The 23,144-nt window shown below is 35.9% G+C and overlaps 1 protein-coding gene across 2 annotated transcripts; it reads right to left on the bottom strand.

Moving 5' to 3' along the window:
• Window positions 1–5,296: 5,296 nt before the first annotated feature.
• NEXN (nexilin (F actin binding protein)) lies at window positions 5,297–20,921 on the bottom strand. Of its 2 annotated transcripts, XM_010006589.1 has the most exons (12): window positions 20,895–20,921; window positions 19,512–19,703; window positions 19,294–19,375; window positions 19,060–19,208; window positions 17,739–17,780; window positions 16,281–16,494; window positions 16,048–16,196; window positions 13,102–13,287; window positions 9,138–9,335; window positions 7,729–7,950; window positions 6,500–6,685; window positions 5,297–6,069 (listed from the first exon to the last, which is right to left on the bottom strand). In XM_010006589.1, exons 1-12 carry the CDS (start codon window positions 20,919–20,921, stop codon window positions 5,698–5,700), a joined length of 2,019 nt encoding a protein of 672 aa, XP_010004891.1. In that variant the 3' UTR covers window positions 5,297–5,697. The 2 variants fall into 2 exon arrangements, with proteins under 2 accessions (XP_010004891.1, XP_010004892.1); XM_010006590.1 differs by lacking the exon at window positions 19,512–19,703.
• Between the last annotated feature and the right edge of the window lie 2,223 nt (window positions 20,922–23,144).

Genomic DNA, 23,144 nt, shown 5'->3' with positions numbered 1-23,144 from the left:
TGTGTCGGTAAGTTGGATATGTGGGTATATAAAGAATTATAGGATTGATATGCAACGCTGAATCAAGGTACCTGTACACAAATGAGGTATTTTTTTCCCCCACCAAACCTTGTTGAGTTTAAAAGTTGTCATTAGCATGTTTTTCCCCTCTTGCAGAATAGTTGTAGATGGAGGATCTCTTTCATTCATTGTATTTTGCTGCCTAGCACCAGTAATCTTGATACTTTAATTTTCTTTCTATTTGATTAAAACTGCATGTGTTTTAAGAAGGTGATCTTTTGGCATACTTCCATTGCATTAACAGTGAAGTTTCCTTTTATACATGACCACTGTTTCAGATCTGTGCAACTGCTATAACAGATAACTTTTGTTCTTAATTGAATACTTCAGAGCTGTTCCTGCATAACTATTACATGGATTTTTCAGAGTAGTCATAAATTTTATTTCAAGTGTATTGTGCTTAAGTGTTCAGTTTAAAGTAGTCCACTTCAAAATTCAGTGTAGAAAAATCAATGTGATATGCATAGTAGGTACAAAAACTGCATCTGTCCTTTAAAAGCTGTTTTGAGTGGTGAGGAGTGGTTGAGAACTTCCTACAGAGCAGATAACTTCTGTTTTTGTAAATACTCAAGCATTTGAATCAATTGATTATTTTTTTAATATAATTGAAACTTATTATTGCTCTAATGCTCATACTAAAAATCTGATTCTCTTGAAAACCTATGTTTGCTCTTTGCATATTTATTGGCTCTTTGCATATATTAGACCATGCAATACAGTCTGTCTTGCCATTGTCTGTTGAAGTGCAGGTTTGATCCAGCCAGTATAGAACTAGCTCTATAGGGGTGAGGAGGACTGTGCTGTGTATCATCCTTGATTGTTCCTTCAAGGAGCATTGCACTGTAAGTACATCAGAATGACAAATTGATGAACTGCAACAGTATCTTTTTGTCAATGTTCCACATAATGAAAATGCCATACTTGTGTGACTATTATGTTGGAATACAGTGCTGATATCTTAGGAAGTCATAAATGCTTTTTAATCCAGAAACATAGGTTTGCATATATATATTTATACATACACATAATAAGAGCTTTGTGGGTAAGTATTTCTGAAACGTTTAGCAATAGCTAAAGAAAATCATGTTTCTGTTTATCTGAGTAATAGTATTTTTTCGTTAGTACTCCTGAGACAGCTGTATCATTCAGTGCTTTAAAGTATGCATGTTGTAACATTGAAGTCTTTGGAACCATTTGTTAGACAGGAGTTGTCTTTGTCTTCAGATAGTTTGCAGATAACGTAGTAATGTAGGTATGTTTTGAATAATTCTGCAACTGTTACTTGCTTTATCTTTTGGAACACTGTATTGTCGCTTTGAGAATACATTTTTTTAGGGTGGCTGCACAGAAGTAAAAGTTAAGGCTTGAAAATTGAAATAGATTATTCAGGTAATCAGCAATGTTTGTATTGTGCTGTAGAAATAGCAGGAATTATTTTTATCCCTTTTAAATTTAGGAATTATTTTTAGTAGCTTGAAAAAAGGATAGGACAGAATTTGCTTTCTTCAGTGGTAGGGTATGAAGTTTAATAGTTCAGATATTTTGCATGGAATTTTGTAGATAACCTTATAGAATGGTGCATTTATTATATACTAAACTGAGCAAAATTCACTGAGTTCTTTTGTCATTCACAAAATGGAGGCTGTTGATTTTGATTCATTTAAAGTATAAAATCTTTATTAATTGCAAACAGTGCAATTATTTATACTTCACAGTGCCTTCCCAGACCTTCCACCTTAGGTTCTGCTGCAAAAAAGCAACAGGTAAGCACAACCTAAGGAAGTATATAAATCAATATATTTCAGTACATTAATGTTGTCCCTGTGAGATCTTTGTGGTTGTGTATTGAAAAGCAATCTGCTGCCTCCCCAAATGCATTGTTACTCACGGTTCCATTTCAGTGGAAAGTCTTTACAACAACTGTTTATATTTCTAGGTAAATATGTTGGGGTTTTTTGGTTTTGTTTTGTTGGTTTGTTTTTTTTTAGAAAAGATGAGTAGATTGCTGTAATTAAAATTAATCAGAATAAGTAATTTTTGTTCTTTTTCCTTAAATAGCTAATTGTTGCAATTAAAGAATCAAAACCTTTAAAATATGCAGGAATTACTTTGGTTAGAAACTTCAACAGCCTTCACAAATGCTTTTTATAATAGGGCACTATTCCTACTTGCACCCTTGAGACTCAAGTATGAAAAGTATGACTTCTTATTGTTATCACTGAACTTGATACCTTGTCTTACAGTTATAGTGTGTTAGTGGAATTTTTAGATAACTTAGTTTGCTTATCCGTACTTGACATGGTAGGAAAACAGATTTTGGAGTTTCAGAGATTAGTATGTTTTAACTGAAAAAGCATGCACACCAATTAAATGTTAACAGTACAGCAAGTAATATTTTATATAGCAGTCAGTGTATCCTGTTTCTTGATACTGTAACTGAATTGCTGTATATTTTGATAGCTTAAAATGTTTCTATGTCTTATAGATGGTCTGGTACAGGTTTTTGTTTCTGGTTTTTGGTTTGTTTTGTTTTTGTTTTAGCTTAAAGTAAAGCAGCATCTATTTGTTTCTGTTGATTATTCTGTTTCTAAAATGTGCTGCTCCTCTTTCAAAAGTCCTGCGTATTTGTACATCAAAGAAAAACATTCAAAAATACTGCCTTCATTTTCACACACAGTGCTGAAGATGCTGCAAGCACCAAATCATAGCTCATAGAATCAGGTCCCGAGATAGTTACTACCAGTAAAGAGGAATCCTTTGAGTGTATGCCATTGGTGAGCCGATGAGCATGGACCATAGAAGGGCTCCATGTAGAAGGTAAAATTGGCAAAAGCATAACAGATTTGAAATGTATCCCATACATAATGGTGTAGGGTATAATTTTTGTTTTGATCACTTTTCATTCTTTAAAGTATTATTATTGTTTGACCATAAATGTTCCATAATCTGTTAAGTTTTTTAAACTGTGATTTAATATAAACCATCTATTTTAATTTATATTCTTCTAACCAGCCAAGCTTAGATATATTGAATTTTTAAACTAAATTTATAGTTGTGCTTCAGTTTCTCAAGCCACATAATATTTCATCTGTAGTTTAATGTGTAACTTCATTTTTGATGTGAGAAGAGATTAGGTGTGTACCATTTGGAATTTGATACTGTGAATTTAGTGTTGGGGTGAGTCATTTGTTCACTTGCTTATACATGATACTTTTTTCTTCAGCTGTTATTGTAAAAGTATCTTTACAGTCTCTGAATTGTAAGTTTAGCCAGTGGGAGGGGATAGAGAAGAAAAAGCCAGTTCATTGGAATGTTGCTAGTGTGTGGAAGGTGAGATGTGTGTTGCATTTGAGTTTTGTGGACTTCCAGGTTTCTCACTGCAGGGCTGATAGACATGCCAGTTTGAGCTAAGAAGCATAGTGTTCTTTTTCAACTCTCCCCAAATTCATAGTTCTTAGAACAGAAAATAGATTGTTGAAGCTATCCTGATGCTAAAAGATAACTGGACATCCTTAGAAGTGTAATTAACTTGTCCAAAAGGTTTCTTTACATGTTTCCTCTCTCCTCCCCAGTTCCTTATAGCCCCACCAATTAAGTAGAATGTGAAAAGTATGAAAAGCTTGAAAAGGAAGCATAGTATTCAAAGTAGGAAAAGCATTTTCATATCACTTTCTGCAGCCTATATTTTAATAGGACATGAATAAAATGTCAGGCGGGATAACCTTCAGTCTAGCATGATCATAAGTCATCTATTTAGGTTATCCAGGTAGACAGGAACATTATTCACTTGTGCAGCCTATCTTGAAATATTTCATCTTTTTACTAGTGGTGTTTTTATTGAATGGTAGAAACTGTTTCTCCCCTGTTCTCTTCCAAAGTAATTTTTAATTTTTCCATTGCATGCTAAAAGCTTTTTATTTTGCTTTTTCTGAAGTGGGGGAGGAAGGGAGGACTGGGCTTTTCAGAAAGCATACAGTTCACAGGATTCCCTCTTCCCTAGTAATAGCTTATAAAACTCTATGCACAAGTATTTCTCTTGCGTGCATGTGAAATGCCTTTTCGTCCTGAGAAAAGTGTTCTCTGCAGAAACTACCCGTGTGTAAAAAGAAGATTGGCTTTAAAAGGCAACTGTGATGGGAACAGTGTCTTAGGGAGATGCAGCTTGGACTTGAGGTAAATTGAATGCTTTACAAAAATGTGGGTTTGAGCTTGCATTGACATTGTATGTAATATGGGTACACGTTAATTGTATAATGTTTTTGTATGTTTTTTCTCAATAAATGTAAACTGATGGTTAATAATAGCAATGCTTTTGTCTTTTTTATGCTCCTATCCCTGCCTTTTGTTAGTTTGAAATAACAGCTTCAGAGAGATACTGCAGCAACTAGTACTTCTGTGAATTAACATCACCCGCATGATGGCTATTAGGAGAAGTATTAATTCAAAACATTGTATTACCATTTTTTCCAAGATTATTCTGAATTTGTAACTATTTTATTGAGGCAAAAGAGTGACTTCCAATGTGTAGCTGTACAATGAGCAGTCAGCAGATTCAACCACAGGAAAATTAGTTTTTGAAATGCCTGCATGGATCTGATTTGCTGCAGCTTGTCTTTATGAATAGGCTGGTACACGCATTCTTGCATTTAAAATGTGACTTAAGTTATAAGCTGAGCAATTCAGATGTTGTTAACACAATGACAGTGTTGATAAGCAAGAGGTCTTGGAGAAAAATAGCGCAGTAGCCTTAAGAAGGCAATGCTTAAGAGATACAGCAATAAATGTATTATATTAAGTGAGAACAAAGATTGAGGGGTTAGACACTTTCTGAAAATATTTTTCTTGAAACTTCCTTCCTGCCAGCTTAGCCATGTCATATGCTCATATTTTGTCACCAACTGTTCCTGTGTCATTTAAGCAATGAAAAAAATGAAAGTTTACAATCCCCTTCCTAGGATTGCTTTTACTTTGGCATTATTGAATGTATAGGTTGGTAAGAGCTTAACAGTTTGTGCAAGCCCATTTTAATACAGAAGAACTAATGCTCTTTGAAAGAAAACAACCAAGGGTAGCAGTTATGTAATCTTTTATTCTTTAAAAATAGTACACTGAGGTTTTTTAAAATAAGTATTTCCTTTCACCAGTTGAATGCCTTTGGGATAAAATAGAACAGCTTAAATACTCAGTGTTCATGCAAAATATACCAATAGATGTACACTACTACACAACTTCCCAGATTGTGTATTTAGCTTTGTACTATTACACAACAGTTGGTCTTCAAGTGTGGGAGCACTATTATAATTCAGCTTTTTCCTTTAGTTGATCTTTCACACACTGCTTCCTTCTTTTTAGCCTTTTAATAATCTTTTTTGTATTCGGCAAGAAACCTAGACACACAATTGTGTATTTTTTCTTGGCTGATGCAGGAATGACGTATCAATGCATATCCTTGCTTTCTTTAGTTGGCCCCATCAGAGAAAGAGATGATGCAGTAAGAAAGTTTTGAGGGGAAGAAAGATGCCAGCTAAAGTACAGCATTAGTAGTCATCAGCTAGAAAGAGAGTTAAGAGAAACAGTTAGATTTTCATAACAGGAAAGATGCAAGAAGAGTATTTGAGAATTGAAAGAAGGAAAATGCTAACTCTTACTTTCAATGGTGAGAATACAGGTGCTAGCAGATGTGCCTCTGTTGTTGACTGCTTTACACATATATTCCCCTTCATCTTCTGGGAAGGTTTCTGGCAAGTAAAGGCAATAGGTTTCTCCTCTTTCAATATACTGATAGTCCTCAGAGTCCTGCAACATTTCCCCTTCAAACCACCATGTAACTTCAGGTTTTGGTTCCCCAGTAATTTTAACTGTAAATCTCACTGGCTCGCCATCCACAACTGATGTGTTTTTCAGTGACTTCTTGAACCAGGGAGCTCCAGATCGAGCTTGATCCTCCTCATCTTCACAAGTAGAACCATTGATAATGCTTCCTTCTTCCTCTTCTTCCTCTTCCCTTTTCTGTTTTAAAATAAGTCCATTTAGAACATTAAAAGTGGCAATAGCAGTATGGCTACTAGAGATGTGTATTTGATTACAGAAAGGGTACATTTCTGAGAGTGGGAAATGCCACACTTGTCCCCACTTGATAGCGAGGCACTGAATCTGAATGTGGGAACAGGCAGTACAATGGATTTTAATGAGGCTGGAATCTTGGGGTAAAATAAATACATGAACGTAGATTCAATTTTCAGACTATTCAGAGGATACAATGAACTTTCTTTGCAGCATATTCTCATGTTCCTTAAGAATGTGAAAATACCAAAAGCAATTCACAGCAGCTGTTAAATACAATGATCCCTTTGCACCTCTGGCAGCGTTGCCATCAGCAGTTTAAGCAGATGCTAAATGTAATGACACGACTGAAGAAAAGGGGCTTCGTAATTTATACCTTCTGTAACGCTGCATCAATTTCTTTTTGTTCAAACTGCATCCGTAGTAATTTCTGTTCTTCAATTCTCCTCTGTTCTTCTTCTTCCCTGGCTCTTGCCATTTGCTCAAAACGGGCCTTCATGTTTACTTTATGAGTAAACGGAGCCTCGGATTTCTTGGCTGGTCTCACATCTACCTCATCATCCTGGGGAAAAAAAAAAATAGGACTTTAGTCATTTGTTACCTATTAAATCTGTATTATGATAAACTTAGCTTTGTACAACAGTAGTTCTTAACTGAGCAAAGCCACCCAGAGTCCTGTTTTTGTCAGAAGTTTGTTTGATGTTGGGTTTAAGGTCAAGATGGAATACTTTTATCTTAGAGATAGGACAAAATGATTGCAAAAGTAATGGAAAATACTACTAAATATTTGTTTTCATGTAGAAGTTGAATACTGTCTTGTGGCAATGACAAGTCCTTAATGACTTCATGCCATGATGTTACAGTAGAAACAAAATGACAGTGTCAGTCATTAAATTAAAATCTCAAAAATAAATTGGAGGTTTTGAGCTGAAATTGAAGTGACGGATTACTGTGGATAGGAACCTCAGAATGAGGCTTAGGTCAGGCTTACTCCTGTTAGTTTCCTGCACTGCCACATGATTATGTCATGAAAGCTCACAGTCGTGTCTTAGCTCACAGAGCATAGTGCTCTTTGTTAGACTGAGAGCTTCATTGCCTGTTTTTGTCCTTTGGAAAAATGTGAGATGTTCCAGCATAGATAAGCTGTTGTCCTTTTCTGTTCTGTCCTAAGAAATGAGTGAAGATGATAAAAAGACTTCAAGTGGTATTGTCAAGTTTGGTTTTGTTCTGGTGTTTTCTTAATTTGTACAGTGGAGTGCGAGAGTTCAGAAGTAAATCATGTGATGATTAATAGATGAATCCTCAAATATGAATGTTTCAAACTTGTGGACTGGCAGGTTTCAGGTTGTCAAGGTGCTAAATTGAGGACTTTGAGCAGAAAAACAGATCTCTGCTTGACCAGACAACTGATAATAAACTGGTGCTGCTTCCTTTAGTGATGCTGAGGTGGGACTTCCTCATGCATCAAAAGGAGGGAACAGGAATGATGAGAGAAAATAATTTTGGAAATGTAACAAACTTCGGTGAAAGCAGCAGCATTGTCCACTCTGGGATCATTAGTGTGCTAGTTGAGTGTATCAGTAACATATACAGAACACAACTTACCTCTTGAAATTTTTCAGCTTCTCTTTCTCTTATTTCTTCATCTATTGCTCTTCTCTTAGCTCGCTCTTCTTCAATCTTCTTCTGTATTTCTGCTTGAGACAACTGTCCTATTTTTTCAAACTTGCTTTTTAAGTTCTTTGCCTGAATAGAACCACTTCTTTTTAGCTTTATTAATTCTTCATATTCTTTGCTTAGCTCAAAAGTTTCAGATTCTTCTTCCAGCTGTCCAGAATTACAGAATGCATGACATAGAAAATGCTGTAGTTATTTTTACTACCTGTTCTCACAGATGGGTATAACAATACAATTGAACAGTTCTCTTAGTTAATTGAAACAAGCACAGAGACCTATTCCCTCCAATTTCTTTTTTTTTTCCCCCCTCTATTTTCAGGATTATTTTGCTTGAAAGTACCTTTTGTTCAAGGGTGGCTGCCAACAAACCACCTTATACAAACTTAGAAAACCCATCACCTAGCAGTACAAACCTCTTAGTTACCCTGAATCTGTAACTTACCTCTCTGACTTACTAGCAGTATGATATTAAATAATTTTCTAAAATAGTTACTTTGTTAAAGAGAAAATAAGTTGGTTTTATTTTATTTTAAATGCAGTAAGATTTCAGGATGTCATGGCTGGAAAAGAAATGGCAGTTCTGGATCTTGTAGCCTGGATCCTGTCAGTCATCTGTCGATGTTTTACACTGCCTCTTAAGACCCCTGACTGACAGACAGTAAAGATGTATCTATGATTTAGTTGCATGTCCCTATCTCTCCCTTCTTCCTCAGTAGGTAGTACAAAATTTACTTGAAGATTGCCATCTAGAGCCTTTGTTAGTTGCTAGTTTTTCTTAACAAAACTTAAGTAAATAAAACAGTCCTCTAACATTGAAAAGGGAATAATAAAGTTTTACCAAACAACCAAACCAAATTGAAGTGCGAAGTTCATGAGCATGGTGTTTTAGATGTCTGGTATGCAAAGCAGAATTTTTGGTGTGGTTTTTCACATCAGCTGTGACAATCTTCAAAGATCTGATACACTGGTTGGGGTAACTAAGTTGAGGTCACTGTAATTCTTTCCTAATTGGTTAACGCAGCATTCCCTTGAAGAAAAGCAAGAATTTTGCTCTTTCCTACTTTTCGTGTATTTATTTGGGAACTAGATGTTTCTATTCACCCAATATTGTAAATATTACATAATTGTTTTAGTAATAACTTGAGAATTTTCAGAAGTGACTAAAACTAAAAATTTGAAATTGTATTTTTACTTTAAGGGTGACAAGGGATAAAAGCATTTTCTTGGTAGGTTAGTGAAAAAAAAAAAACAACTTGTACAATGTTACAGATTTTAGTAATTAACTGAAATTATATTGTTAATCAGATGATGCTTAACATATCCCTGGATATACAAACCTCTCCCATTTCTTGTCTCAACTGTTGAAATTCTTGCTTTTCCATTTCCAACTTTTGCCTACGCTCTTCTTCTGTGCGTCTCTTTTCTTCTTCCATTTTTTGTCTCAGCAACTCCTCAAAATTAATTTCCAGTTTACCAGGTATAAGAGATTCTTGAGAAAATGTTTTAAACATTTCTGGGGATTCATCATCTAGCACCTGCTGGAAATTCAGAGCATTAGTGATGTATCCTGAAGGTACCAGTGATGAAATCCCAGCTTTGCTCAGACACTTGGGAGTGCACAAAGATAACCAAGTGTTTTGCCACACCTACCGGAGAGCAGTAAAATGCAGCATGGCTATATGGGCATTTCTGTCACTTTTTTGGAGGGAGTATGTTTAGGGGGTTTTGTGTTTATTACTGCTAAACTTTTATAATGAAGATGAAAGTCTCTTCTGCAAGATGATGGAGAGGGTGTCTTCTAAATGCAGCTTTGGGACCTGAAACAATTTATTCCTGTTTACTTTGCAGACTCATTAGACAAAGTGCTTACATTTAAATGCCATTGCTCTTCACACTGAAGTACCTATATCTGTCATCTTTTTTGAAGCAAACTGAATTAGATTCCTGTTCATAAGCAGTATCAGTATTTCCAGTAAGGATAATTGAACACAATTTTCTACAAGAAACTTCATGTGCACAGATTGATTATACTAGGTTATGTTGCCAGCTCATTGCTTTGTACAGCCCAACAGCAAAGGCTGTCTGCTTTCCCTGTCCTTTACTCAGGCTTCAGTAGGGCTGGGCTTTGATGGTTATTCATGAGCAGTTTGTTTATTTTGTCGACTAATTCATAAGAAGGTAGTAGGGCCTAGGAGAGGCCAAAAGCAGTAAGTGTAAGAACAAGTATTTTTGAGCAGGAAACCTATTAATAGAGATTGTGTGATATGAGGTAAGATACTGATCTGGAACTGTGTGGTGATGTGGGTTTAGGCAGTTTCATCAGTGGGTTTTTGCTTGTGGCTTTTATTGAAGAGCCTAGGCATTCCCAACAGCAGTAATAAGACAAATGCTAGAAAGAATGAAAGGAACGAACTTTAATTTGAGAAAGTGTTTTGACTAGTTTTATAAAGAAACAGAAAAACAGCATTTTTAAAAAGATTATTTGGTTCTTCCTTTCCTCTTCATTGCTACTTACTGTCAATGCTAACTTATATCTTTCACTGGTGTTTGAGACATCATAGCTCATGCTGCTGTCTTGACCTACTTTGCCCATACCCTTTTTATTTCTCTCAGCTCTTTCAATAGTTTTTTGGCCCAATCTCAAAAACTGCTATTCACTATAGATTTCCTTCAGATTTTCCCTCTGAGTAAGCTTGCAGTTGGACTTCAGTCCTACCATTCCTTCCATGCTTCATTTGTTTCACATGATAGGAGCATATTTGTTGAAATTGTGTTATGGAGAAGCATAGTCAAAAAACAAGACTATGAACTATTTCCTTTAATGAAAACAATGCACAGCCACATGGTTTTCAGAGGTTAACCACAGCTAAATTAGCAAAGAAATGTGAGAGTCTCTGTCTTGTAAATCATTAGCTCATATGCTCATAACTCCAAGACGGTACATAATGGAGTGAATTAGAGAAGCCTTAATTAAAAATGTAGTAGCACATTATATATAAACATTTAAAAGCTATGCATGTGAGCAGACACTAGCAGCTGTCTGCTCCGTTATTCTGAAACAGTAAGTTGTGAAAAGGCAGCAAGCCAACTTACTCCTAATCAAAAAACACAGGAGGGAGGGGGAAATGAGTTTAATCTTGTGATGCACAAAACCTTGGTGGTTATTTCAGTAAATATTTTGGTCATATTTTGTGAAGTGAGACCATATTTCTTTTTCTGCAAACCAGCAACAGATGGTAGTGAGAAATAGTCCTGTAGTAACCATTGTGTGTAGCACAGGTGACCCCTTTTCAATGGGTTAACAGTGACTCATAGAAATTAGAATGTTTTTTTATTCAAGCTGAGAAAGGTTCTTTATGCAGTCCCTAATAGGAAGAGACTGACAGGGGTGAGACCTGAAAGTGATTGTGCTGATGGTGGAAAGCATGGAATTATAAATGTAGCACAAGTAAATGTGAAATAGGGAGATTCTTTCAATAAGAGGTGGTGTTTGTGTTTTCCAGTAACAATATTGCTACTTCCATGCATGTATACTTTCAAAACAAAATTAACAAACACTAAAAAGGTGCAAAATTAACTGCTTAAATGCTTACAGAAAAACAGTGTGAGTTTTTACTACTTCAGAAAGAGAACTAATATGTTCTTAAAATGTTTGCAAGCACATCTGCATTGCTTCTACATTGCCTAAGTGTGGAAAATAGGAAAGGCACAGGCTCCTATTTTTTATTTCAAGTAATAAAAATGTGCTTGTATTCAGGATGTTAATTAATATAAAATTTTCAAACTTACATGCTGAATGTACATACTCAGTTAATTTTAGTTACTGAACATCTTCACTGTCTGCTGTTACAGTGCAATCATAGACTTTGTGCTGCCTCTAATGGATAAGATCATATGTAATCCATGAGATTTTTCTTGCCCAGACACTTGATCTTAGGTTCTTGCTACACTGAGGCAGAAAAAACCCCAGATTCTCAGGAAAATGGGGCTAGAGGGGAAGAAAACCTGCTTTCCTTGCTTTTATTTAGTTGCCCCCTGGCTTTTCATAAAACTTGTAATGGCAGGAGTCCAGCAGCACTTCTAATTTTTTTCTTTCTAGTGGCTTTAGCTTCTATCTTCTCAGAGGTGTGTACTGACACTCTTTTCCAAAATTGCTTGCTGGTACAATATCCAATATAAATTTACACTGTAGTTTCTCTGGGTAGGCTTTCAGCATAGAGGTCTTCTCTTTGGCCCAATTCTCAGGCAGAGGGAGCACTGCTAGCAAGAGGCATGCGGTTGGTTCTTCCCAGTAAAAACACAGGGCAATATAGGAGGACACTGCCAGATAGGTGAGTTATTCCACAGTTCTCTATGGCATATCTTGCCCTTCCTTTTTAAACAACCAATATTTTGTTTTAGTTGTAAGTTGTGTAATTTAATTCTGTATTTTCTCACACCCACTAGTAAGTAACTGGCTTATACCCAAACACCTGCTGAAATTTGGAGTTGTTGGAATAAGTATGAAGAATACAGTGAAAAGCTCCATGCTAGTTATTTTTTATAAATAATGTTGTTGCCACCTTCCAAAATCATGCATCTTTCTCTGCTTTCAGACAGTGTCAGAATGCCAGCTGTAGGTCCCTGAAAATCTTGATGTTACTTTATCTCAGATTTCAGAAGTCACTGCATATCACAGATACCTCAGTTTGTCTAAGGAAGTTCCATATTATGAATCATTCTCATCGTAAATGCTACAAGTTACTTTTTCAGTTTCTCTGAACAAGACATTTAATACAATAAAAACATCCTTTAGCCACATTCAGCCTTCTTAATTTTTCCTTCCTAAAGGGCCACAGATGAGTTTAAAATTTGTACTTGTAGTGAGGAATATTTTAGTATGCCATTAATTATGCTTTAGCTAGTAAGAGCTGATTGGTGGACACCCTATGAAGGCAGGGAGAAAAGCTTGGAGAAGCAAAAGGAACTGCTCTTCCAAAAAAACCCTCCTTCTGGAAACATTTTGCTTTCCAAGTTTGTTACATCTAGCATAATACACATTGGACACAATATCTGGTTGTGACTAAGTTATTTAAAGTAATTTCTAGGCTTGCTGTGAGGAGAGATTGTTCTGTGATGATTTTTGGTAAACAGACTTGATTAGTTTCCCCCCCAGCCTTCTAATAAATAGGTGATCTAATTATTGAAGGAGTTGAAGCATGCATTCCTAACTGTATTTAAGCTTTTTCCCAGAGCTACTTTCTTGTTCATCTCAAAGAGTTAGGTAAAAATGAAACTATATACTAAACAAAAATGCCATACCATGTTTTTCCTTGCTTCAGCAAATGCTCTTTTCTCTTCTTCTATACGTCGTCTTGCATCTTCTTCTGCTTTCCTCTTTTCCTCTTCTCTCCTCTGTCTTTCTATTTCCTCAAAACTGAGTCTGAGTTTACCAGGACGGAATTCTTTAACAGAATTTTCAGATTCTTCATCACCACCTTCATTTATCTTCAGATAAAAGAGAGAGGAAAAATAGAAAGGACTTATCCAACCATAATAATGTTATTTAGAGCAAATAAATACTCTATTAATTCCCTTCTGATCTTTTGTAATTTTATTTTTTTTTTTCTCCTGGAGGGGGAAAAAAATGTATCAAGAGTTTGGTTCTTATAAGAAACATTTCAGTCCTGGTTTTAGCCAGGGGAGGGAGGAAAGAAACTATTTCAGTATCCTGTATGTAGCTTTTCTAATTTTTAAAAATCTGTTGAGTGTATAATTCAAAGAACAATGTGTGATCAGGAAAAGGCTGAACAATGAAGTACATACTTTATGGTCTTAGGATTGGATCCTTTACTGGAAATAATTCCCTATTAACTTCCTTCAATTCACTTTCATAGACTTTTATACCATCAGGTCTTTCTGTTTGCGTCTGAATTGTTTACACCAATGCACTTCCCAGTTAAAAAAATGCTGTAGAGTTTTATAGCAAAAGTAAATAAAATTAACATTTTGCCCTTACTCCAGACTGAGATTTTTGTTTCTTTTCTTTTTAGACATTTAATCATCACTGAAAAAAGGGGGATTGAGATACTCTGATCTCTTCACTACTGCTTGTCACCAGTGAACACTTACCTGCTATGAGAAGCCTGTGGTTTGCAAACTGCACTCAAGACCAAAAGAACGAGCCATCTTCAGAAGATATCTTGGAGTAATTTATTTGTTAATGGGGGAAACTAACTGACAACTGTCAGAGTATTGATATTTCTGTATAATGCAAGCAGCCCTGGGGCTGGTATGTGGGGTAGCCAATTAAGACAATTACAGAAATCTTGTATTTGGAATTCATAGGGGAGAAAAGAAAGAATTGAAGGAAGTTAACTGCTGAACTCTTTCTTTAAGTTTTTACTTCAAATTTTGACAACCACTGATACCACATAAAACTGCATGTTAGCTTTTTTTTTAATAGAGAATTTGTATATTACTTTATATTAGTTATATGCTTTATATTTGGTTAATAAATGCATATACCTAAGGGAGGGACATGTGAACAAAACGTGGGGATGACTAGTGACTTTGTGAAGTTCTCGTTAACTTTTTCTTCTTCAGTGGTGTGTGCTGCCAGCCCCCGAATGAAAAGGGAAAATGCATTATTGACATAATGTCAAGGTTATTGTTGCAGGAAAGTTAAGTGATTTATTGGAGGTGAGGGTGAAAGAGTAATGTACAATTCAGGTATCTGCCTATTCATAGAACCCTCTCTGTTTGGACTAGTTAAGAATTTCAATGTTTCAGCTTTCTACGTTGCTGTTTTTTTCCTTGGAGAATATAAATTTCTTGGATGTTTTCAACGTGTAGTCAATATAGTTAGTGATCTTGAGCTGTTTGTCCAAGAATATCCATTCATTATTGTACTCTTTGTAAGTTGAACTTAACGAATTCCTAGAAATAATATTTTCAAAAATTTCATGGAAGATTAAAATCTCATTTCTCATTTATCTTCTTTGTATGTGAATTAATGAAGTCATAATTATCATGATTGTACAGGGGGGAGGGATTAAAGTACAGAACTTGAAAATTGCTTTTGGAAAGGGATATCTGATATATCTTACGTTAATATTAAGTACAATTCCTTTAGTATGATTAAAGGACAAAATATAGTGAAGTCTGTTAGTAGTTGATTTAGAATAAGTCTGGCTTATGATAAAGAACTCATGGAGGCAGTTTTGCAAGTAATATGGAACAGGAACGGTGGTCTACATTTCTGACAATTTGGGGCTTAATCTAGTAATTTTGTTGTTGATGTTGACACATACGAGGGAGCTGACCTGTCTTTTTTCCCTTTCTTCGTAAGAGGAAAGTTGCAGTCGATGTTTATATCTATTGTATTTACAAATAAATATGGGAATAAGAAATTTCTGTTACTACAGAAAGTTTTCATCAAAAACTGGTTACTGAAACATCTGAAGTACTATTTAAGAACAAAACAGACAATTTCTTGAAGACTTACAGCTTAAGGTACTACCAAATCTGCTTGAAAGAGTCCAGCGCAGAGCCACACAGATGATTAAGGGAGTGGAACATCTCCCTTATGAGGAGAGGCTGAGGGAGCTGGGTCTTTTTAGCTTGGAGAAAAGGAAACTGAGGGGTGACCTCATCAATGTTTACAAATATGTAAGGGGTGAGTGTCAGGGAGATGGAGTTAGGCTTTTCTCAGTGATGACCAGTGATAGGACAAGGGGTAATGGGTGCAAATTGGAGCATAGGAGGTTCAAGGTGAATATCCGAAAAAAAATTTTTTACTGTGAGAGTGACAGAGCCCTGGAACAGACTGCCCAGGGAGGTTGTGGAGTCTCCTTCACTGGAGACATTCAAAACCCACCTGGATGAGTTCCTGTGTGATGTACTCTAGATGACCCTGCTCTGGCAGGGGGGGTTGGACTAGATGATCTTTCGAGGTCCCTTCCAACTCCTAAGATTCTATGATTCTATGAAATGTAGATACAGAACCTGCTAGGATTGCTGGTAAGTTTAAACCACATAAATTCCCTGGTGTTACTCAAAGAATGCGTGAAGCGTTATGCCTGTGTGGTGATTCAGTTAGAACTAAGGCTAAAAAAAAGTCTTTCAAGCTGTGCAGAGTGTGAAAGTTGTATCACTATTAATTTGGAAATGTAGCAAAGGAGTTAAGAAAAATCATATACAGGAAAGAATGTTAAAGCATATCCTATGTGAAAATTCTGTAACAACCTGAACAAACCATGTATTTACCATTTGCTGTCTAGCTTCTTCAAAGGCACGTTTCTCCTCCTCTAAACGCTGCCTTGCTTCTTCCTCTGCCTGTCGCCTTTGATTTTCCTGTCTCTGCCTTTCAAGTTCTTCAAATGTTACTTTCAGCTTACCAGGAGACAGAGGATCTTGTGGTTTATTGTCTTCATTTCCAACCTGTGTAAGGAAAATGAAATAGTTAGATCTTAAATAATAGATACTTGTTTCTTAGGGATTTTTAGATGAGCGGTTTACCATGACAGATGAAAGGCACTTGGTTTCCTTAAGGAATTGGTTTTGCTCCTCATATGGTGGCTTCATTTCTTCATCCCGTCTCTCTCTTTGTTCTGCTTTCTCCTTCCCTGTGTTATCAAAGTTTATTTTCATCTTCCCAGGTGTTTTGGTGGGTTTTACAGGTACTACTGTAACTAGCAGTGAATCATCCCCTTCCTGTCCAAAAAGATATTTATTATGTTTTCATAAAGCCTGACTTCTGGACAGACTCATTTCTTAATGAAACTGCTGGTTTTACCTTTGTGCACCAAAGCTTCCAAAAGGAATTACTTGTATTGACTATTAACAAGAATAACTCCACCTGCCTCAGGCAGTCACTAGTTTTCTAGTAATATCTGAAGAGTATCAAAGCTGGATATATTTTAAACATAACTGCTGGCAAACTCCCTAATTTCTTAGCATATTTTAATTAACTGTTATAAATATTCATGGTTTGGAGAAGAACAGGTGGAATTTTCAATACAGAGTCATTGTAGACACACTATAGTTCCAGTCTTGTATTTACGAAGTAAAGGATATACTGCAGTTAAAATTCTGGCCTTAAACACCTCCAGGGAGGGGGCTTCCACAACCTCCCTGGGCAACCTATTTCAGCATCTTGCTACCCTCATGGTGAAGAATTTCTTCCTGATGTCTAACCTAAATGTCCCCTCCTTCAGTTTAAAACAAGTCCTATCACTGCCTTCTGGTGAAAAGCCCCTCCCCAGCTTTCCTGTAGGCCCCTTCATGTACTGGAAGGTTTTATAAGGTCTTCCCAGAGCCTTTTCTTTTTCAGGCTGAACAGCCCCAACTGTCTCATCCTGTCTTAATAGAAGAGGTGCTCCAGGCCTCAGATCATTTCTCTGGACCCTCTCTTTTTTTTTTTTGTTTCTTTGTGTTTCCAATACTGTAGTAGGAATGTGATTTTTCAGTGTTAGTGAGACAACAGGACCTTTGGACCTAGCTTTTTGACATTAAACATTTCTTTGCAAGACTTAGAATCCAAAGCCATATGGTAAATTAGACAATTGTAAAAAAAATTACCCAAATAAGGTGTTAAAACATCTTGATAAGAATTTAAAGTTTAAGGCAAAGAGCTTTTAAGATACTTTCCAAAGTGAGAGGACTTAGCATCATTGCCAGTATACCTCAAACATTTTGGCAGCTTTGAAGATACACATTTTAGATTAATTAGCTCAACCACAAAGTATTCACAGTGCAGACTCTTATTTCAAACTTAAATAAATTAACTTCAAGTACAAACATATATTTTCCATATACTTTCAAACATTGTTAGCTTTTTGGTTGAATTTTAATTAGTTATTTGTGTGCCCTTTTCTAAATTTCCCCGCCCAAATTACAATAATAAAACAAAGTGAATAAAAATGTAGGTGAACATTTCTTTAAAAAAATCTGATTACCTCTGCTGCTGATTCAGTTCCCGTATTGTTTAAGTCATCAATCTATTAAATGAGAATTTCATATGATTACATTACTTTGGCTCTTTGCCTTATATTTGCACACATAGAACTGGAAATTGGTTTTGTATCAGTGACATGTATGTAGCACATAAATTCACAGAGATTTAATGATTGAACCTTTGAATACTTCAGAGAGGTTATCTTGCTGAGGAAGAGGGATGGTTGACATACGACATCACACAGAAGGTATGCTAAGGCATTCTTAACCCATCAGTGATTAACTGAGTACTTTAAAAGTCCATTCTTCATTTAAGCATTCCAGAATTGTATAAAAAGAAAAAAAGCTTAAGTAAGCTCATTGATTATTTCATATGGTGACTTTGTTACTGTCCAAAACTAACGTCCTTTCTAAAATTCTACATAGTATGACAATAACCTACTCTGCCTTTCACAGCAGATTAACTATATGCTAGATATATTTCCAGTCCAGTTTTAACAATATTAAAATTCTTAGCAGAAAACACTATCAAAGTCCTTGTTGAAAACTGAGTCCTCTTGTGGAACAGTTTTTTTCTTACAACAAAAACAAACCTAAATTAAGTATTCCTATCTGTTGGTTAAATACAAATTCACTTATTTTTCTAGTGTATCATTTAGATGTTGACTCTCATTGCATTATTTGCATCACTGAGGAAAAGTTAAAAAAGGAATCGAATATGGTACCACAGTGCAAAATTCTACAGAAGACAAACTTGCTTTACTGACATCAGTAGAAGTTGGGTCTGTTCACATATATATGCCATTAAGATTCACAAAGTGGCAAAGGAGTAAAACTCGATCTGAATCTTCATTATTTATGATTCTTACTGTATAGGTATCTTCTCATTTTTTGCCTGCTGATGGAATTTTCCTATTTCTTCTTGCTTGCCTTAGTTCATCTAATACAGACCTGTATTCACTAATGTATAAGAAAAACTGTCTTAAGGGTTGGTAAAATGTAAGAAACATTTTTTAAATTAGTTTAGTAAATTCCGTAAACTCTTGTATGCATATGACACCAACATTTGTGTGTGATTCACATTCCTACCAGGCTTATGCCTGACTAGATTCATCTGTAACTCAAGTTTAGTGTTTAAAAAATTGTTATCGTAAATAAGTGAAGACAGGTTCTCTGAACATTGTTCCCCACTTCCATCCCATTAAGCATCTCCCATGGAAATCACCACTATCAAAAATCTAAAGATACATATTTCTTACCAATACAAAACTTTTTGCTTTTGTTTACAATTATATCCTGACTCTTGTGATCAGGTGAACATACCTCCTGTGCTTTTTTGGCTAATTCTCTTTGGATTTTTCTTTTCTCAATCATGTCTTGTTCAATTCGGCGCTTTCTTTCTTCTTCCATTCTTTTTCTTTCTTCTTCTTGCCTTTGCTTCTCCATTTCTGCAAACTTGCCTTTAACAGTTCCTGTGAATATGAAACACACAACTCAGTAGAGAATCTAATACTTATCTAGTGAATTATGTGGACTTCAGAATCAGGGCTTCCTTACCTATTAGCTTTGGAACATAACCTTTTTCTATTTTAGATGATTTTGCATCGTCGTCTTCATCAGATCCAAGTAGTTCTTTCATCTAGTTGATGAAACACAGAAAGTAAACTGTCTTTATACCTTCAGTAACATTCCAATATTACTGTCTTAAAATAATGTGAAAGTATTTTCACATATAATATCAAATATTAAAACAAAATATTTCCAAAGAAAATAACCTCCTGTTTTCTCCTGTTCCATTCTCTCTCTCTAACATATTGTTCTTTTCTTCTTTGCTTTTCATCTCTAGATCTCCTTTGATTTCTTTCTTCCCTTGCTTTCTGCATAGCTTCAAATTTATCCTTTACATCACCCTTGTGAAGCTTGGGCACATAGGATTTTTGGACGGGTTTAGATGAAGAAAGCAGAATCTTGGTGAAGATATAGAAGAAATGAAGATAAGAAAAAGAAAGTTGAAACAGATGGAGAGAAATATGCTGATAGATTGTATTAGAAAGAATGTGAGAACATAAAACAGAAGCGCATTTGGGATGATGAACTTTGTGCCACCATTGTATCATCTATTCAGCATCATTGTATTTGTTCATAAAGAGTAGTAATTACTCTTTATGAACAGGAGTAATCTCCAAAAAACATTTAGCATTGTATTAAACTTATGAGTAATTGTAATGAATCATTACATAGCTAAGTGTAAGTATATGAACCATGTGAATGTACATTTTCAATTACTATGGCTTTAACAATTAGATGCAGGTTTATATTGTTGCCTTTTGCAGTCACCAAAGAGCCTCTCTACCCCCAGCATTTAAAACAGATATAAAGACACAGACATACAATACAATATGAATGTTTTCTTCTGCAGTACTTCAACAACCATATATGATTTTAAAGTAAATAGTATTATATACTCATTTAAAGCTTCCAATATATTATATACCTGCTTTCTTAATAGAGAAACTCCGAAGTCCAGTGATCTTATGTTATAAAGTATCAAGATGACTGGGCTTGCAGGACTCTGGTGTTGATGCAGCTACTGGACACTGCTTTGCCAATGCTTGCTCTGTGTGTCCAGACAGTAAGACAAGTTCCTGCTTTTCAGAACTACTGTGAAGTTTTCTCTCTTTTTACTGTAATGTCTACAGGAATGCTCTCAATACAGTAATGCTGAGAAAACTGGCTAAAAATCACTCCATGCTTCATATTTTCCACCTAAACTAATAATTTTTGTCCCTTCACTTGTTCCTGTTGTTCAGTGATTCTATGTAGAAGAAGAAATATTTGAAGTAGCCTAATATTTACATTTTAGCATTTGATGTAATGGTTGCCCTGAATTTCCCCCCAATATTTAAAGCTTCTTCATATTTTGTTACCTTTATTTTGCTTTTGTCCTTCATGGTTTTTTTAATTACAGTAAAAACATATTTCATAGATTCCATCAAACCAGATAGTTTCCTTAAGCTACTTTCAAGTGCCCTTCTATCGTCTTAAAATAGCAGCAATACCAGCAGATTTCCAGTATAATTACTTGTATTTTACAAATGTTACAGTCTTTGCAAGCATCAGTTCTAAATTACTTTGATTACTTTAAAATTGGTACATACCTCAGTTTTCTGTGCAATGTCATTCATGGCTACTGTATTGTGCTCTGCACCTGGTATGTTTAAGATTGCTTTCAGTTTCTACCTGAAAGAAACAGTTGTAGTTATATTCCTTTCTTTTCCTTTTAAATGATGCTTTAACCATCTTCCTGTAAATAAGTTTGCATAGGCTGAAACTGATGTATCACAATTTCATTTGGTCCTTTGAGGCTTCTGAAGACATGAATAGGTTCTAAGTATGCAACAGTAATTAAAAGAACAAGCTTATGATTCACTATTCACGTTCAGTTGCTCTATATAGTTCGAGATACTGGTTTTTAATTTCCATTAAAAGAAAAAGAAAACAAAAATAGTTGGAGCCAAGCTCTGGCTGCCCGTGTGTTACGAAACTGTTTTTCCCAATACTCATGCTAGCAGAAAGGAATGTGCTTTGCACCTCCACCACTCCAGTCTGATGTACGAGCCCGGGAGCTCAGGTTGCATGAGGTTGGCAGAGTCCCGCGGCCTCCGGGAGCTGCTGCTTCGCCCTGTCCGGGCTGGCGGCGGGGAAGGTGGCCCGGGGGCACCTACCTGCGTTTGAGAGCTGTAGCTGGATCTCCTGCCTGGGTGAATGCTCTTGCTTTAGCCTCAGCCAGGCTGGCAACACTCAGCTCTTCATACAGTATGGGAACACAAAATTGTGCTTTTCTTTCTCCTAAGGCTTTTCTAGGGAAAACTAGTGCTAAAAACTATGAAATCAGTTAGGTCATCCACATACATACCTCAGGGAAAGCATTTATATCATTTAATTGTCGGATGGAAATTGCACTGCATTTTTAAAGAAGAAAGTGTTACAAATTTTAAATTACACTGTATTTACTAGGAATCTAACACAAAGGCACCTCAAGTTAAGTGCCTTTTCCTTGATCTTTTTTTTTTTTAAACATCAGGTCTATCAGAGCTTGTGGGAGGAAGGAAATCATGACCTGGCTGGGGTGCCACTGCTGTCTATATTACCCCAAGTCCCAGGGAAGCCCAAAAACTCACTGTGCCAAACATGGTGCAGACTCAAGGGAAAAAGGCTTGAAAAGTAGCTTAGTGCTGTAAGGGACTTCTCACTTGTGGTTTAGAGGAACTGATGTTAGGGCATTTAATGATATATAAAGTTAAATTCTTTGTATTTCTTAGCCTTTAAGTTCTCTTAATTCCTAATTGCAAACAGATTATAAACATGAGAATTAGTGAATATTAAAAAGTTGTTATGTAAGTTCTTCAAAAACACATCAATGTCATTGGTGCTCCTTGGTGCTCCCGTAGCTATACAGGCCAGGTGAGATTCTTGGATATCTTGGGATGTTTTTCCAAACAAAAGCAACTACAACATATGACATGAGCATTTAGCTACCAATCCCTGGCCTGATTTACAAATTCCAAACTTCAAACTCAGCTTCAACAAAGGTGTTGCAGAGAACACTTGGGTGTTCTGTTTCAGCAGATGAGTATGGAAAGTCCTTTCCCTCCAAACTGGCATTGACAAATACCTCGTTTGTTGACTGACAGGAATCCAAGGCATTTCAGTTTGTCACTTTTAACACATGAACACTTTTAACACATAGTACTAAGTTCCTATTTAGACTGGTTCAGATCAGCAACAGCATGTTAAAATTCTGTTGTGTCTAGAACACAGATAACTTCACGAGCATTCTTGTATTTCCAAGGTCCCCATACACTTTAACGTATATTGTGTATTGTATAGCTGGGTTTGCACATCTTTGTAAGCTTTGGGCTCCTTCCCTACTTGTGGCTGATAGCCTTTAGCCTTGTACTTAGAAGCTGTATAAAAGGCTTACTGCAGGACCTCCTCAAAGGACACCACAAATTGGCAAAATTAATGCACTGAAGTAGCCTGGGACAGAGACCTTCTAGCCTTGCTACAGGAGCAGAAAAGCAAGGCCCAAAGACAATTCCTTTCACAAAGAATTCCATTTCACCTAAACACATTAAGTGAAGGCCACTGCTAACCTTCATGACAGCAACATAGTCCATCTCTATGGCTTCATCTTAAAGTAATTTGAAAATTAATAATTTTGAAATCTGATTGAACACAGTTTAGCTTTTGAGCTAGAGCTTTGTCTTAAACCTTTCTGATAGCTCCAACTACCTGCACCCCTTGACAGTGTCACTAAGATTGCTGACAGCAGCAAGACCTACCCTCAAATAACAAATCTGAAACGTTCAGATGTGTGTTGGATGAAATATTCTTCACAAATTCCT

The sequence above is a fragment of the Chaetura pelagica genome, unplaced genomic scaffold (genome assembly GCF_000747805.2).
Source record: "Chaetura pelagica isolate M959 unplaced genomic scaffold, ChaPel_1.0 scaffold69, whole genome shotgun sequence".
In the NCBI taxonomy this organism is placed as follows: Eukaryota; Metazoa; Chordata; class Aves; order Apodiformes; family Apodidae; genus Chaetura; species Chaetura pelagica.
Note: the sequence above shows the minus strand (reverse complement) of the source record. Positions and strands in the feature narration are given on the sequence as shown.